General features: G+C 33.4%; 3 protein-coding genes across 4 annotated transcripts; 2 read left to right on the forward strand and 1 right to left on the reverse strand.

Annotated features, from left to right (window-relative positions):
* The first annotated feature begins 980 nt into the window (after positions 1-980).
* LOC130654423 (uncharacterized) lies at positions 981-1,859 on the forward strand. The gene has a single exon (XM_057456998.1). It carries the CDS (start codon positions 1,034-1,036, stop codon positions 1,607-1,609), a length of 576 nt encoding a protein of 191 aa, XP_057312981.1. The 5' UTR covers positions 981-1,033; the 3' UTR covers positions 1,610-1,859.
* Positions 1,860-5,297: 3,438 nt separating this feature from the next.
* LOC130654421 (homeobox protein ceh-17-like) lies at positions 5,298-9,605 on the forward strand. Its single transcript, XM_057456995.1, has 3 exons — positions 5,298-7,570; positions 8,453-8,631; positions 8,847-9,605. Exons 1-3 carry the CDS (start codon positions 7,288-7,290, stop codon positions 9,195-9,197), a joined length of 813 nt encoding a protein of 270 aa, XP_057312978.1. The 5' UTR covers positions 5,298-7,287; the 3' UTR covers positions 9,198-9,605.
* A 637-nt stretch (positions 9,606-10,242) lies between these two features.
* Positions 10,243-18,441, reverse strand: LOC130654422 (carboxypeptidase A2-like). 2 transcript variants are annotated; one of them, XM_057456997.1, is made up of 7 exons: positions 15,010-18,441; positions 14,134-14,235; positions 13,953-14,069; positions 13,003-13,204; positions 12,202-12,404; positions 11,839-11,923; positions 10,243-11,758 (listed from the first exon to the last, which is right to left on the reverse strand). In XM_057456997.1, the coding sequence occupies exons 3-7, from the start codon at positions 13,968-13,970 to the stop codon at positions 11,574-11,576; spliced, it is 693 nt and encodes a 230-aa protein (XP_057312980.1). In that variant the 5' UTR covers positions 13,971-14,069; positions 14,134-14,235; positions 15,010-18,441; the 3' UTR covers positions 10,243-11,573. The 2 variants fall into 2 exon arrangements, with proteins under 2 accessions (XP_057312980.1, XP_057312979.1); XM_057456996.1 differs by having other exon boundaries at positions 14,134-18,441.
* Positions 18,442-18,864: the final 423 nt, after the last annotated feature.

Consider the following 18,864-nt stretch of genomic DNA (forward strand, 5'->3'; position numbering starts at 1 on the left):
TTGAAACTTTTCTTGGAAAATCAAAAGGCCAAAAATTTATATATATATACCATGTATTTTATGTATAAAAAATTGAAACTACTCAACCATATTAACATAGTCTATAAGGTTTTTCTTCTATAGACTATGATATTAGCTAGCTGGCTACAGGTCGCTAGATGGCTAAACATCTCATCAAATGAAATTAACAGCTAGCTAACTAATAATGTGGTTGAATACGATTTTTCTGATTCTTCATAAATATAAACATTTTATTTTTAAAATTTAGCCACTACTTTACAAGCTGTATATACATGCTAAATGTATAACACGTGCTCTACCAGCTACCTAGCTACGATTTTCACTCTACTATGTCCAAAAACTGACCGGGCCAATTCAACAGTACCCAAAATATGATGTTTTAATGTGCCTGAGAATGTTTGTTGGGACTTGCATGCAAAAAACAAAGCTCGTGTGGTACATCCCTTCTTCAAAATCTAAAAGGCACCAAAGATGTGCCCAACATGGTCTTTTGCCCAATCTTGTGACGCCCTGCTCAGTCTTAAGACTGGCCGGCCAGTCTTAAGACTGGGCAACTTTATGTCCAAATATTGGGCAGCGTCCTAAGATTGGGCAGAACAGGACCAAAGAAAAAATTTGATAAATTACTGATCAAAAAGGTTTTTTACACTCTTTCGATTGATGAATGATTTTTTGGATGAGAAAGGGAGTGGGAGGGGATAAATAGCTTTTTGAAAAAAGCTACTGAAGCCAGGAAAGGCTTGCAGAGAAAAATGACATTAATAAATGAACATTCACAAGCATTAACAGAATAACAGTAATAAGCTTGCCTTGTATAACTTTCCTAAATGAATCGCGACTTATTTTTGAGGACAATGATATCATTTTACGGATAACATCAGGTATTTTGATAGGCAAAAATGTTGTTTGCCCAGGTTGAAGGTTCAGGACGGATGACGCTCTTTCCCTTGACGCCATTTTAAAATAATGTCATGATACGTGCGCACGAAATCTCAAGATCGCTACAGACAAGATGGCTACCAATTTTCCAAAACATGTTCCCCAGAAATTGCATATGGTTACTTTAGTAAGAAGTGGAATACGAAGACCGTGGTGGGAAAAAAGGATTTTAAAGAAACTTGGGCTGACAAAAAGATTAAAGACAGTTATTTTAAAGAATACTGAAGAAGTGAATGACCAGTTACGATCAATAAAAACACTAATTGATGTTAAGCCCATCGTTGTTAAAGGTTTTTGTAACTCCAAAAATTCTTCAGAAGAGTTGAAACAATTAAAAGCGGATCTATCGTCCACTGCAGATAAAATAGGTGATTTAAAATTAATAAGTGGTCCCTTTTTAAACGTTAATGGTGAATTTGATGAGAAAGAATATTTAAATTATATCAACAACTTTCCAGAAAAAAAATTGAATAAAGTATTGGAAAAATCACATTATCCAAATGCAGAATTGATGAATCGTGATTATTTTTTGGAAGAAGAGGCAAAGAAAACTGAAAAATGTGACCAGATTAGTTTATATTTCAAGAAGACTACATGGAAAACTAAAACACGCCAAGTTAACCGCAACAGAAATACAACAAAATATTGACTAAGTTTGTTATAATATTTAGCTTATAATACATAATCTTTGAAATGTTTTTGTGGTAGCTACAAGATTGGTAACATGGTCTCAGAAGTAGAGGGCTAAATTTTATTGCTCTCATGCTTGGTGAATGCAGCCTTTACAGTTAACAGTCAAGACTGGATTAACTGGATAGGACACTTTTTACCTTTGCCTAAAGTAAGAGGTTGAGAAAACGTTTATGGTTCTTTAAGTGTGTGGTTTGAACAAAAGAAAACCAGACCAAAAAGTTTGCAAAACTTCCTAGGCACCCACATTTATACCTTAAAGGAAACAATTTTTGCAAGTTTAGTGAATTATCCTAGAATTGGCGAAATTATATTCTTGCAAAAAAATTTTTTTTTTCAAATTCTTGCAAAAAATTTAAGTATTTAAATTCGCAAATTTATATAGACTAGTCGGTGGCCTGTGGTAAAGTTCAAGGGTTCACCCGTCCTCACTATAACCTTATTGCTTGCGTCTTGTTACTTGTGGTGCCATTTTGGGTGACAGACAGACATCAGGCATTATAATATTGACTAGTCAGTGGCCTGTGAATAAATCCATGGGTTGGTCCATCCTTTGTGTCTCGCTACTTGAGACACCTATTTGCGCAAAGACAAATACGGCTATTATGATAGAGATTATTGCGAAATCTTTTTTTTTTTGAATTTCTTTTTTTTTATAATTTTATTATTATTATTCTAAATACATATATTAGAAAATGAGCCTCAAACTTCAAAATTTTAAGAATTTTATCAGTCAAAGATGCATACTCTAACAAAGTTTTATCCTAAAAATAACAAAATTTTTTTTTCTTCAATAAAAATAAAATATATCTAAAAAAAATCGTAGCTATTTATAAAGAAAACGAACAAAGAAAATAGAGGAGTAAAATTAAGAAAAAACGTGTATTTATAAAGGATAGACACTTCAGTGTTGGAAATACTGTTTTCAATGTGGGTCAATGTTTACATAGGGATCCGCGCCACATTTTTATTTTTATTCACATTTAATGCCTACATATTATTATTATTTTTTATTATTTATGAACACTAGTAGTACTCCTGAGAATTGTTCAACAAGAAACGGGTAAAAAGACAGAAAAGTACTAACTATCTGGTGCTTTAAGAATGACAATTAAATTTCGTAGTTAATAAGACCTTGATTCGGATTTTGCGAGAATTTAAGGTCGCGATGTTACGAAAGAAAGATGATTTGTCAATAAAGTACAGGGATTCCAATCTCACCTTAAATTGAAATTTATTTACTTTTCGTTTCAGTCAGAAGATTTCAAAATTGTTGAGAAATTTGCCCCAAATTTTTCTCGATGGTTACAAATACTTCCGTAGCTTTGATAATTTCTAGCATGTTTTAGGGAATAAACTTAGCGGGAATTTTCGTAAAGGTTTCTTTGGCAAAACGCGCTAAAGTAAGCCAAACGCGAAAATTTATTTGCGCGAAATATTAAATGTTTAAAAAACGTGAAAGTTTACTCTAACAAAGACAGTTTTCCCCTCTATTCCATTATTGCTCTTTTTCTTTGGTTGTCTGTTCACGACAATTAGCCATGAAATCTTTTTCAGCTCAGTGTAGCTTATACCTCGTAAAGAATAACTCAATCAGATTAAGAATACTCGGTCCTTTTTTCATCATATAATCATCCGTATCTATTTTTAAATTTTTTGTTACAATCGCATTTTCGAGCAACTTATGATGCTGGATTCTTTAAAGAAATTCTAAAACTTAACCACAAAAATCTTTTCTTGAAATTTCACGGCGATTTTGATGCTGTGAAAGTTTTAGTTTTTTAATGTATTTTTTTATCCAGTGAAAAAGAATGAATTTGATTTTTTTTACTACTACTATATATTCATACTTATATTATTAGTTGAAAAAATATTAAGATTACGAAAATTAATTCGACGATTAGTCTTCTACTTTTGCTATTCGTTATTTGATGGTACAACAAATGAAAAACTTAATGTATATCCTTGGCGAATTAAAAGTCCTTATCCTTATTCGCTGGGATTTTTGAGTTTTTTATATAAGAGAAGACGGCGTCAATCGCAGAGCAACTTCGTCCATAGCCGTTACGCCTTTTTGACATTGCTGGCCGGCGGCTTTACTATCACGCAATAAACTCTGGGGGAAAGGAATAATCGCAGATTTTTTTTTCAAAATGGGTTGATACATGAAATATTTGAATTCAATTAGATAACCAAAGGCTTAATTAACCGAACATTAAATAAAAAACTAAGAAATCCAAATATTAATTTTAGATTAGATAGATATATATTGCGCTTATAATAAAAAGTAATATATGCGCTAATTGTTCACAATAAAATGGCAGGAGCAAGCAGAAGGCCGTGAGCCTTATCACCAAGCTCCTAGTTGTTAAATATTATGCGAATAAATGTTACTGTACATTCATATTACTATTTACAACGGCATACATAAAAAATATGTTCAAAAAAAATATCGTCCTATAATTTAAAAGTATTTCCTACTCACCTCTCACAAACAAACACAATTTTTTGTTATTTTGTACTAAAAATATTTGCTTGTATTAATATTACTGTTACGAATTGCTAACTTAGTCACATGTTTAACGTATTATATGTTCCTAACATTTTCAAAGCCTCGATCAAAAATGAATTCCACAGCTGGGGTCCTCTACGTCAAATTGACCTATATTTCATCATAAATTCGCCACAAATAAAATGTCTACAACACATCAATAAAGTCGTCTTCGTGAAACACTGTATCCATGAAACAAATTGAAGTCAGTGTCCTCAAAGCCTAAAGATCAATCCTTGGCTCTTGTTTTTACCTACCCCCTGTAAACTGCTTGAACAAGTTTGTTAGTTTGTTTGTGTCTGGGACAGATACTGTTCAAAATGGTAAATGAGGGCCGTAGCTGGCGTTCAAGTTTGTTTTTTTAAATTTTAACCCACTTGATAGGCTGAAAACACATTCTCAGCACAAATCTCTTTTATAAATTTAGTCATTTTCTAAAATCTTCCAATGCTCTTTTAGCTACAAAAAAGTCTTCAGGGAGGAGGGAGGAGGGGGGGGGGGGATGTTGTATTTACACAATCAAAATAAATAGTTAAGTACATGCGTGAGGTCATTGTTCTTAAATATTGACCTTAAAAGCAAATCTTTCCCCGAGGAGAAATCCTTATCAGCCAATGATTAAACTATTAAGATTTATTGTATTAATCCGGAAGTGTCAAACCACAAACTACTATCCTTTTACGTATGACTGAAGTTGTTTGTGATTAAATTTTGTGGTTTCCTTTTTTACGGAAGAGATAAGCTCCTAAACAGCATTGCATCAATATTCATTATTATTATTAGTCTTTATTACACCGTAAATGCTCCAATAAACGCCCAGTGCCTAATACGCCTGTCTCTAATAAACGCCTCCTTTTTCAGTCCAAAACGGGGCGTTTATTAGTGTAAAAGATTACATATTTTAGAGGAAACTTAATACTACAATTTAAAGAAAATTTGATTCTGCTTCTGAAACAAGATTTACATAAATAAAGAAAATATGCCTTAGTAGTTGGGATGTCGGATGTTGTTAGTACAAGATCTCTTATTATGACTGCCCTGCTATGTGCACCGGACTTGGAAACAGCACCTTACAAGTAGCTCTCAAAGCTTAAATTTTTAACAAACGTTACGGGTGCTAATTAAGCGAAGCTGGGCAGGTAGAGTTTGTTTAGAATAAATTGGACTTCAACTGCTACAATACCGCAAAAAGGAGGATAATTTTATGTCTGTGGTAAGCCATTTCCTCTCATTAAAGGTCAACTTAATTACGGATTACGGTATTGAGATAATATTTTAATATTATGAAACTTTAAAGCTGGGCTTTTTGCTAGAAAGTTATTATAAACGTTTTTTAATTTTGATCTATATAGTTTTGAATTCTTTACAAATAAATAGAGCCTTCCTTGTCATTTATAGAACATTAGCTCTAAATTTAGAAAAAAAACTGGAATGATTACATTACAATGTTGAATTATCTAATTGTAGCTAGGGGTCCCGGTGTTTATATATCTGTTTTTGGGAAAAACGGAAAGATTTTAATTAAACTTACAACCCCATTCGCAATCAGTAAATTTTCGTATCATGTTCATCTCCCGCTAGAAATCCCCTTTCAAACTACAAAAATTGATGAATAAGGCCTTTTTTACAAAGTGTGAGAGTTTGGGTAGCATTACCCTATTTCCCTAATTGTTTTCAATAAAATCAAAAAAAAAAACATTTTTAAAAAATATAAAAAAACATTTTGGAAAAACGTAAATAACTACGTACCACTGGAGCACCAGTGGAGACGAGTAATGTCAGAAAAAGAAAATGAATTATAATACATCCAATATATTGGTCTTTCTCCCCAATTTACAGATTAAAATGTAATTTTTTTAACTCCTTCAAACTTATATGACTCCCCGTAAAACTACCAATTTGTAATTGAAAACTTTCCCCCAACTATTAGACCCCCCTACAATAAAATATAAGTGAGTACTTATTGTAGTTTGAAAATTTCAAATAATCTGCACTGATTATCGCTGTATTACGCAAACGACGTAAATAATATTTCGCAGGCGTAAATCACGAAAAAATTGATGAAAAATTTAATCATAATTGCAATCTTCAGCCCACTAGTTATATGATAATATGATAATTCTTAGCAAACTTGTAACCAGACCTCTTTCCAATCGTGTACTTAGTTGGCTGTAGCTACAGAATTTTGATAGCGAGTTGCAATGCAACTAGTTAACTTAAATCTCCTTTGCTATTTCCTTGTCATAATTATGTGTCTACAAAAACATTGTCTTTCTTTTCGGTGTATTTTAAACGAAAACTCTCTACTTTAAATAACGTTTTTTTAAACAAAAAAAGAAATTGAAACGTGTTCACAGAGATTGGGTCGTCAATTTCCACGGTCCGTCCCCCTCAGGAAAAGCTGAGCAAAAGTTAATATATGAACAGTTAAAAATTACGAATCCGGAACTTTTAGATAATCATATATCCTACAATAAAGAAGAGATTAACTTTTACAAACAATATTTTCTTACTGAAAATATTATTCCGTCTAAAATGTGTCAAAATTTATAATCCGTATATCAATCAAGGATGTTAAAAATAAAAAAAACTTTTAACAGAAAAGCAAACAGAAGATATGGTCGATAGCGCACTTGAATATTTATGTTGCTGGCTGCTTAGCGTTCAGTCAGAATAATTAAGTGGGTAGGTTCTTATCTGAAGCTTATATCGGTACACAAAAGTTAAACTTCTTAAGATAAGAGTTTGTTTTTGTTCTCGACATTTCATTCATTTTGTAGATATTGATATTTTTGATGTTATGAAAGGGTATTAGTGGAACAGTGATTTTCCGTTGCAGGTCGGAAAAACTGTTCATATTATTGTTTAAAGGAAATCGTATAAAAAACGGATCAACATATCAATTAAAATGTTTCTTTAATTCCTTTATTTTCTTTAGTGCGACTCAAATGGTTGTTTTTTCATTTTCCTGGCGTTAATTGAAATCGCAGTTAATTATAATTGAGCTGACTTTTCATAAGTTTGTAATCAGAGATCGAAGGTTTCGCTGATTTCGTTATTTCAATATTTCCAATACATTAGAAGAGATGGACGAAGAGAAAAACAAAACCGCGATTTCGTTTTCAATTGAAAGGTTACTCCAACCGGGTCCACAAAGAAAATCTTCCACCGAAGAACAAAACGAAATTAACATAGAGGAATCCGAAGAAGATAATCAGTCGATTTCAAATGAGGACATTTCTCACTACTACAACGAAGAAGATACGTCGCATAACAAGACTATATTTGACCATTTGAAAAAAAAAACAAAAAAAGAAAAGCCGAAAGAAATTAAGAAAAACAGAATAAACATAACGAGCAAACTTGCAGGTATGTTCAAATTTGTTCGATTCAATATCTACTTCACAAAATGATTTACTACATCAAATTTAATTTTTTCTTAAATCGTGCAATAAAAAGAATTGACAGTGGTAGCGAAAAAAACAGCTGCGGGGAAGAACTGCATTCTAATTGTGGCGCAATTACAACTTAAAACGACAACAACGAACAATTGACAAGAAATTCAACCCAATCGATTTAACGAGCCTCTATTAACTATATCTTTAATTCGGTCTGCTGATTCATGCTGCATTACATATGTACTTCATATATTTCCCCTAAGGCAGTGCATTTGTTTGACCGGCTAAACTTTTTGGTTTTGTGAGACTGTAAAGGTCGACGCCAAATCTAGAACAGAGTACAAAAAAGCTGTTTGTTATTTATAGTAAAGCGAAGCAAAATATTTTTTATCGGAAAACTTAACAGCGGAAAGATGGGATATCCTAAAATAAGGGCAGTTAAAAAAAACTTTAAATAGGTTTGGCGCCTGCGAATGTTTTTTACGGAACGCTTAAATTGAACTTTGTTCTAAGGGATGTGGTGTTTCTTCTTGACAATCTTATCTGCGTAAAATTAAGAAATCTGGAAACAAGGTTGGCCAAGTAAAAATGAGGATACAATATAATTTTCGAAAATTAGATTGCATGTAGCTGAAATTTTCAAATTATTGATATTTTTAAAAAAAGAGGGGGAGTTAATAAATCAGCTTGGGCGTGGTTTGCACCAATGATCAATATATAATGACCTAAAATTTTATTCATTTGACGAAAACTGAAAACATAATTATATTGGGACTTAAAACTTTTAAAATCTTATTATAATCGACCGAAATAAAAATATATGTCCCTATTTTATTCTCGTTTCTATTTTTAGATGTCATCTTTGAAACGAGAAGTGTTCCGCATATTCACAAACATCGCCGCGTAAGAACAGCCTTCACACATCACCAATTGACGACATTGGAAAGCACTTTCGAAAAAAGTCATTATCCTGATGTTGTTTTACGTGAACGATTAGCGACATATACCGGCTTGCCAGAGAGCAGGATTCAGGTAAACATTTTAATTCCTCTTTTATCCATGTATATCCATATATATATAGATGGTAAATAGCACCAGGAAACGCTGTCAATCACAACTTCCGTTTGTTTTATCATACTGCCTGATTTTGAGATTTGGTGCTGACCAACTTCGTTCCCAAGACCTCTTTTTGCTTTCTAACGACGAAAGGCGAGGGACGATTATTCATAATTTATGGTACTTTATAGGTATGGTTCAAGAATAGAAGAGCAAAATATCGCAAGACGCAACGAAGCATCTCTCCTAGTGAAGATAACATACTAAAAAACTCACCCGAAGACAAAAATGTGTTGCGTGTAACATCAAAATCTTCGCAAATAAAAACTCAAATATATAAAAAAGAGAAGTTGCTATCAGCAAAACCATTATGGACACCTTATTCTAATGAAGAGCTCGATAAATCAAAATCGTATGTGCCCCTAAGACTCTACAGTACCTTCCCCAGGGGTGCTTATTACTCGGAAAAAATGCCAACTTTATATTTATCATCTACGCAGGAAAAATTCCGGACTGCGATTGGACGAACATACATCTCGTAAAATTCAACGTTGTTTTAAAACGTGAATACATTGCACAAATATTTGAAAATTGAAGGCGTTCAACCTCGTCTCTATCTATGTTCTTTTTCTCTGACAATTTTGCCGTCCGAGATTAAAAAGAGAAAAAAAGCCTTGGAGACGAGGTTGTGAAAACGTTGTGTGTTACTAAATCTCTTTATCCTAAGCACTTTCATTAGACACTTATTCTAAAGATTTTAAATCTTGTTCCCAGGAGAAGCTGTAAAGATGGGAACACGAAATAAATTAAAACGACGATGATAGCTTCTGGTAGTCTAGACTTTGTTCCATCCAGACTTTATTCATTTCCCGCAGGCAATTTTAAAGATTCCAGCCGCGTAGCGGTGGGCGTAAAGTCTATCAACGTCCCACAAATCTATTTAAAATGTCACAGTATCTATACAAAATTGTAGTTAAATAATCAGATCAATGAGAATTTATTTATTTATTGTTTATATTATTTAAATATATAACTAATATGTCTTTTTCTTTCTGGAAGTTTGAGCATATGGTTTCTATATATTGTATGTTTTGTTAACTCGAGTTAGAAACATTAGGCCTAAAATTAAGCCATCTTAGAATTTCACTTACAAATTTCTTTGAATTCTTATTTTAAGAATTGTGCTGAAGCCACTGGTTTGCAAATACAAACACCAAAGCAAATAAACAAAAATACAATTGTTGTATTTTACAGAAAAATTGCGCGAAATTTAAAGATGCCCTTCAAAAGCAATTTTAAGCTAATGGCGCATGCGCGAATGGGTATAATGTTGTTCTGCATAGTATTCTTAGCTTATAAAATATTATCTTATAAACTTGGCAGCAAAAAATCAGGTGCAAGAAAAAATGGAACACGATAATTGACCGCAAAAAGTTTAATTCTTTTTTTTAGTAAGAAAATAGAAATTATGTTTTTACAAATACGCAATTATATTAGAAGCAAACACGATTTATTCTTAGAACAATCGCTGAGCCGCAGATATTTCTTTTAGAGTTGTTGAACACAACATGGGAAGCCACCTCCTTCACTTGATTTTGGTGTTTGTAAACCATTTTTGTAAGTTATACACATTACATCGCATACAGGAGGCTCGACTGGTGATACAAAATTAGGAGAATGACATAAGTTTACAAAAAAGCTGTTGTTTTCTGCCGTTGTAAAGTTTTTATCTGATTTTTCTGCTACTATGAAGTCCGAATGTTCCGCCATATTGTTTATTATGTTGACTACAACTACCAGAATGCATTGCGCATTTGTCGCATAGAGGGAACGTGGAATTAGGTCAACTAGGCATTTTGGCTGTACAAAAGATTTAGTAATACATTGTAAACAATAGGATTGGCTTAACGTTAGTTATGTGGTAGGATTGGTTGCCAATTTTTGGAGTAAAAGTGCTAAGTAGTATGGATAACGTCATAATTCAATGTCGTAAATCATTTTTATTTTCCTCTTGTAGAATGTTCCTGGCTACATTTGCTGATTTGGTTTGTAGTAACATAGATTTATTTGTCGTACAATAATAGGTAATGACAATTTTGGTTTAAAAACTTCTCTTCAAATACAGGGGTGGTATACACAGCGCCTCTTCTACAGCAGGAAGTTCATTTGATTGTCTGTACAAGAAACAGTTGTCGGGCTGTTGTTAGTGTCCATCCTGTGTTGTAAATAGCAGAAAATTGCAATTTAACATTTTCAGTTCAAGACTAATTTTTATGATAGACCTGTTAGTTTTGTTAAAATAAATTTCCTTTTTGTGTTCCTATGCCAAATCGTTGGCATATATAATTTATTTCTTCAAAAACCCACCTTTAGAGCCAATTTTTTCAGGGGGTGGCAGGGGAGAGGGGGCAGTTAAGGAAACATGACACACTTAATTAGGTTGTTCTAACTCTCAATACACACATCAATAGCGAAAAAAATTTAGCTGCAGACTACATAAGTTTTTTTGTCTTAAATCAACCAGGTTCTTTTATGTTTAACAAAAGTTCGCAAATGACACAATAGACTTAGTAAAGTTTTCCTAGGAGAATAGAAAAGCCTTCTAGAGTTTACTAATCAAGAGAATATATGATTGGCGTATCGAGCACAATCGCATCACAGCAACAAACTATTTTTCACGAAATGTTTGATATCCTGTAGAAAGCAAAATAAAAGTCTGTATCTTTTCTGTCTTGCATAGAAAGAACGACTGATTGCGATACGAGTTAAAACGAACTGCCACAAGAAAGCCGAAGGCGTGAGAAACGTGAAGGAGCTGCGGACTATTAGAAGCGAAGAAGCTACCAGTTTCGCATATCTCATTTTTTCCTTGATTGACATTTTTTAGTTCTCACACATCCTGGTATCATTTTTTATCTTTATGTTTCATCTTTCAACTCGTCGGCTACTGCAACCATTCCTGCAAACATTTCCTCTGCGTTTTTCAACATGATGCTCTCAGGAACAACAAACTCCTTTTTTTTGGGTCTCATCTCAATGAAATATGTATATTTGATTCCCAACTGTGCGTGAAGATAATCAACAATGTTACCAGAACTGGCATCTGAAAATACATCCCACCTTTTATTCAGATATCATATTTCCCCCTTAAGTTATTTTTGAAACAAAAAGATGCATTCTTACAAATGTAATTGTGCGCATTCCCCACAGAGTACTTTGTTCCATAAACTTTTTTGATCGCATCTCTTGCAGTTCTTCCTACCTTAGCCTGTAAATAAAGGCATAAGCGAGAACTTAAAAATCAAAAGAGCGAATAAACGCTAAAGTTGATCTTACTTATTAAAACTTTTTTATATCTTCTTCTTCACCAAAAAACATCACAAAAACAGCAACAACTACAACTACCAACCTTAATCCCAGGGCCCGTAACGTTTCATTCTCATAAAAAAAACTCTACAGGCCCTGAAGTCGAGGTTGCAACAACAATAACAGCAAAAATAAAAACACGTATTTCTTAAAGGAAAATTGAATGAATAAGTACGTTACCAAGTCATCAAAATCTTTTGGTTTTTCCGAAGTATAACCCCAAGGTGTACTCAATGTTTGTCCAAACGAATGCAGACATAAATAGACGATTACGTCATTTTTTATTTTTGCCATATACTTTACAAGTGCTTGTGGTTCCTTTTCTGACAACAGATGTGTGCCACGATATAGGTTGCTGCATGGAGACGGAGACGAACCAGCCCCTACAGAGATCGTTCATGAAGCTATAAATTTTAGAATATAATTTTTATACCAACCTCGATCCCAGCACCTGTTGTCTCTTTTTGCATATCAGATGGTGAGACGAACTTTTCGTCAGAGCTATCAATAAGCACAGCGCCGATGAGAGACAAAAAGTCCTGGGGACGAGGTTGTGTTTTACCACATGAGATTATTAACTTAGTTTGTCTAAGTATAAGTCAAAAAATATTATATATCAAGCACACTTTCCTATACAATACTGTAAAAATATTAATGCTTTTTTAAAACAAAATTTGGTTTATTTCCAAACTGTTGCTGTATATCACCTGCAATCCTGTACCTTACACCTGGAAAGTGAGATTAAGAATATCAAAGTTTTTATTACGGAGATAAAATCTAAATCAACAGCGGTTGTTTGAGAATATCTCTGTCTCTTAGCTAATTGCATGCAAATACAACCTCGATCACGGGACCTGTAGCGTTTTTTGATATAAGGATGAAACCTCATATAAAAGAAACGCTACAGGCCCTGGGATCAAGGTTGATGCAAATAGTTTTGTTGATTAAATTGAAGAAAAAAATAAAAAGCTTAAGCACAACCTCCCCAAGCCTCTGGAAAATTTCTGTTCACGTCAACACCAATGCAATGTTGACCCTTCTTCACTGATCTGTTTTTTCTCCATCCACGTGTCGTTTTGTTACGCCAGGTATACGCGTATCCGTCGGGATTTAAAACTGGAATGATCGTAATATCAAAATTTTCTATTATTTTATTTGATTCCGGTTTAGAAACATTCATAAACTGAAAGAAGAAAGAAATAACTTTTTTTATATTTCATTTTATATGGATTCTTTTACGGGTATCCAGCTAGTCTTTGATATTAATATACAGTGAAACCTCCCTATAGCAGACAACATCAGGACCTAAAATACTACCGCTATAAAGACGTGTCTACTACATAGAGGTTCTTCCCAAATTACATTATATTGCTTCAATAATCTGCTCTTGTTACGTTATAGTGACGTCGGCCGTAAACTGTGTCAAGAGGTTGATGTCAGAAGAAGAATGAGCCTAGATATAATATGTATTGTAAATGTGCTATCTGTCACTCAAAAAACTCAAAAGACAGACTCGATATTTTGAAATTCTGTTTTTAAAAAATTGTCTTAAATAAGATACAGGCAAACGTCTTACAATGATGGTTTTATATGACCTATTAATAGATGTGTTCCTAAATACAGAGGTCAATTTTAGTCTTAAAACGACGTTCGCTATAGAGAGATTTCCGCTATAAAAACTGTCCGCTATATAGTGGTTTTGTTATAAGAGTTGGACTGTGGCCGGCAAGCAAGTGAGAGCAATGCTATACGTATCTCTGGCGGTATTGTAACAAAGTCACAGTCAGAGAGAGGAAGCCAACCGTTAGGATAAAATCCCCAGGGACGTAAAACATCCCGTAATAACTTACTTGCTTACTTACTTATTAGTGCGAAAACAAAAAGGGCTGGATTAGAAACTGCGTTTAAAAACATTGCAGATGGCTACTTACGTTTTGAATAAGCTTCATACAAGTGGCGGGAGAAATCCATTCTCGAGCATGCGCACCACATTCAACAACAATCCGTTTTCTCTTTTTATCTTTACCAGAAGTGGGATGTTTGCTGATCTAAAAAAAGTTTGTTCAAGAATATTTTTGTTGTTGATAGCAATTGTGAATAATTTCTTTTTACCTCAACACACAGTATTTTCCTTCCTTCGAAAGTCTTGCCTAGATTTTTAACTTTCACTTTTCTTTGATTTGTTTTAGAGAGCCTATGAAGCTCATGAGTGATCTAAAGCCAGAGCAATAATTAAATTATTACATAGATAATTTAAATGGAGAAAAAAAAGCCCGCCTGAATGAAAAATGACTTTTTACGTCAACCTTCTTTTTTTTATTTATGATTTATTCTTATAATATATATAGATAATAGTTTTGAAAGTGAAACATTAAATGAAGAATTAAAACATCTTTTGAAACCAAAACGCAAAAAAAAAACACCACAAAAAGCAAGCTCAACCCAAGCACCTTTTACCGTGGCGTCGAATTTCGCTAGAACTGTCAGAAAGAGCAGCGCCGTTGAGAAGCAAATAGTCCTGGGGACGTGGTTGCACAAAGAGTGTAAAACAACTTTTAGGAAGTCTGAAATGTTGGTTGGTAAAATCAAAAATAGCTGAGAAAATAGTTACTTAAGCTACGATGAACGTAAGAGGATAGAAAAAACAATCATTTTGTTCCTTCTTTTTAACTTTTACAACTATGTTAATTTTCATTCTATTTATGAAAGTCTATTGAAAGGTAGGATAGGTGGCATTTATACATTTCAATTGTGGGATCAGTAGTTGAAAAGTGGCGGGGAGTACTGCAGTCCACCTCAGCAATGCACCACTGTGATTTTGCTAAAAAGCCTTGATCGAAAAGGGATAGGCTAACTTGATTGTTACTAACAGTTACCAACAGTAAAAGGCGAATAAAAGGTCGAGTAGAAAATTGAGGTAGATAAGTAGACTAAACTAACATTCTAATCCGACAATTGACTGTTTGTTAATTCAATAGAAACACATACCTCATTGTAGTTATTATATTTTGAATAATTAAATGTCGTATTCTGATAACTGACTTTGCGTTTGACCTAAAACAATCTTAAGATAGATAAAATTAACAAGATTTTTCAAAGTGAATTCATCTTAGATGGTAAGCACGCATATTTGACGCAATGGGGAAGAAAATGTTTCTTTTGGCAATATTGTTACCTAGTATCGCAAATATTAGTTACCTAGTATCGCAAAATATTGTTTACGTAGTATCGTAAAATATTGGTTACCTAGTATCGCAAATATTAGTTACCTAGTATCGCAAAATATTGTTTACGTAGTATCGTAAAATATTGGTTACCTAGTATCGCAAATATTAGTTACCTAGTATCGCAAAATATTGTTTACGTAGTATCGTAAAATATTGGTTACCTAGTATCGCAAAATATTGGTTACGTAGTATCGCAAAATATTGGTTACCGTACCGTATCGGAAAAACTTCCTAGCAACACACGACGATTTTTTTTATAAACGAGCAGCCAAAAAATAGAGAAGTTGAGGGCTGTGCAGAAAACGTACACTTGAAAAGGTTTCGTTATTCTGAATATTAAGTAAAGAACGATCCAATAATTTCCCGGAGATGAAGGGTTCTGGGAAAAAAAGAAAAAAAAAAGAAATTTTCCTACTACTGAAGAATAACCCCAGGTGTAGCATTGAATTATTGCTGCAGCGACAAAGAAGTAAATCTTCATTATCTTACTTGCCGTATGATCATAATAATTTTAATATCTAATGTTTATTCTTCGTGTTTTAATAATTTCACGCATGAAGCAATTAACAACTGCTTCACTTGATTCATATCTCTGTTTATTAATTTGTTTAGTTTACTTATTTATTAGTGTTTTTTAACGGTCGCTAGTTTTTTCGCAAATTCAAGCTTTTTAATTGGCCCTCCTAAGTATTTTTTTCACGAAAAGTAAAATGCTATTATAGTCCCTACGCCTTCCTAATGGCGTTGATGTTATCAATCAGACATATAACACGGGCGTGAATAATTGCAAAATAACGACAAAGGTAGACACGTTTAAAGGGATGATACAATCGTGGACAAAAATATAGATAGACTAAGGCAGTTTTTTACTCATTATCCAAATATAGACAAAAGAGTCAAATAGTCAATACTCTGCAGCCGGCAAGCTGCAAGGTCGCTACTTTTACACACAAGCAGGCCAGGCAGAGAGTGTTGAAAAGTTGCTAGTCCCATTCTTTAGCACGCCCGCACACCGACATAATTCACGTCGGGAACCACGAAGACCGCGAAATTCGTCATTAATGGCCTTGCTGACGTCAGCAAAAAATAGCGCATTTTAAGAACTTCGTGTTTACCAAATAACCTAAGTCCTAAGTCCACTCTGAACATAGTCCACTCTGAACATAGTCCACTCTGAACATTGACAAGCTCAAGATGTGTGAATCTAATATAGAATGAGCCTACGCAATCACTTGTGGTGGCGAACTTCGAAATTCGCTGCCTTGTCCCAACATATTGTGATCACGATTGTAGCTAGTATTGTTTTAAATGAAAAAATTAAAAAAAAAAAAGAATTGATTTCACGCCTGTGACAACTTTAGGGCAGTACAATTTCAAACATTTTATTTGGTACTATCAACTTGCAGGTCCTGACTTGGTTTTTTGAGCTGGAGCTTGCTAAGAAATTTATCTATCACACTTCTGAAAAGCTACCCAAAACATCTTTTGAATGTCAATTTCAGATTATAAAATCACTTTGACTAGTCTGAATATTTTTGTTTTTTTTTGTTTTTTGATTTTCATGCCTAAATGTCCAAATTGCTTCTTTTACCAGCTTGCTCTACGTCTCGATGACTCAGTCGTATATATAAGTATCTATTACTAAATCAAGTTGCTTTTCTTTACTCAACAAATTCTGGAGTCCCCTTAATCACCAGTGAATTCTTAATCAAACCAGTGTAGCAAAATATGGTATCGTCAGTCATTTTTTAACTGACAATAGTGCAGTGTTCAAGTTCAATCGTTATCCAGATGGCCAAAAATCGTAACCAAAAATAAAAAATTGTAAGCTAAAAAAAATGGAAAACCTGAGTTTCTTAAAGAACTACTACTAAAGTGATAAAGCTTTAATTCAAATTTCAAATTTTTTTCCGATATCAACCTCGTTCACAGGACGTGTCTTTCATCCTCATATCAAAAAAATGTTGGAAGCCCTGGTATCAAGGTTAATAAAATATGATTCACTGATAACTTTGTTGTTGATAAAATCTTTTTGCACTGTATGTTACACACGCCCCCGTTCTTTGTAAAGGTTAAACATCATTAATTATTTTTAATCAAAAACCCTTCGCCCGCATCCTCGTCCTCAGAGATGATTTATTTATCAGAAACATTTCGCAGAATATCCACTGCTATGTTCAACCATTTCTTGTCTTGAAAAAGGTTAAAGTTTTTTTGATTTTTACCACATCGATTGAAAGTGTTTTTGTCGAAAGGGCCCAGTATTTTTGTCAAAACAGCCCAGTGTTTGTTAAAACAAAGCAGGATTAATGTAGAATAAGGAATGGCCACACCCGAAAAATTTCATAGCCTAAAATTTGACAAGTAAAAATTTTGATGAAATATGTGTAATAAAAGAAAGCGTTTAATTACCACACGTAGTGTTGTTTCAGAAGAAGACTTGTTCGTTATTCCTTCGTAACAGCTGATTTTTTAGTGCAATTTTGAATTATTTTGTAGATGAAATGCTTTTTATCTCATTATCTCCAGAATTTTGAACCTCGCTTTGATATTGGAAACAACTTCGTTCACAGACCTTTCGCTTTGTTTTGTCATCAGGATGGGGAGACTCTGTAAAAGACAAAAAGTTTTTAATCCAAATTTTTTATAATATGAATCTACCAAGCCTTCCTCGACTAACAAATTTCGATATGTTGGACCCATTTTAACAATTGTTTTTAAAACACCGATTAGAAACATAAAGGTTATTGGGAAAAAAAAAGATAAAAAATTGAAAACACAGAGAAGTAGAAAAAAGAAAAACATCTGGGAAGTTATTATTAAAATAATAAGCGTAAATATTTTATTTTTAATTTTTTTAACTACGCATGCGCAAACAGTTTAAAATTTTGTTTTTAAAAAATGCAGGTGCTGGGGAAAAAATGTTGTAGTGTGGAAAAAAAAGAAAAAGAAGAAGAAACACTGGAAGAGTTTAGAAAGAAAAAGAACCTTGTATTTGCAATGTAAAACAGACAAGAAATATATACAAGATTTTTAAATAAAAGAAGTCATATAACATATTTTCAAGAGAGATTCTTAAAAACGATTTTGTCACTGGTGAAATTAGCTGACGTAACTATAAACTGCATGACGTCACAGGTATTTTTCACCAAAGCCTTTCATAGACACAAGAGGAACCTCGCTGCAGCTGTCGCATGTCATACCTTTGAGAATGCAATTTTACTTATACAATAGCTTTTCAAAAGCATTCCTCTTGTTAGATGCAAAAATTACTTGTCAAAGTTTTCAGGATAAGTCAACAAAGATTTGATCAAACGGAAGAATGCATTAGACAGTCAGCAGATGCAGGACTGTTATTGACAGAGTTTTCCTTTATGTCACTTAACATATCATTAGAAACAATCCTGAGTACTATCTTGAAACGTGCGTATTTTTGCAACAGTTTTATAAGTTTTGGCGCTTATGTGTTTAATGCCGGTTTGCGTCCAGCACCACTTAATACTCTCCAACACATATTGGTTGTAAGAAACTTATTGTTAAAAGACCGGGCATAAAATTGGGTTAATTGCTTGGCAACTTTTAGGCTTTACATCTGTCCGTTGAACACTTTTTCTTA

The sequence above is a fragment of the Hydractinia symbiolongicarpus genome, chromosome 8 (genome assembly GCF_029227915.1).
Source record: "Hydractinia symbiolongicarpus strain clone_291-10 chromosome 8, HSymV2.1, whole genome shotgun sequence".
NCBI classification, from domain to species: domain Eukaryota; kingdom Metazoa; phylum Cnidaria; class Hydrozoa; order Anthoathecata; family Hydractiniidae; genus Hydractinia; species Hydractinia symbiolongicarpus.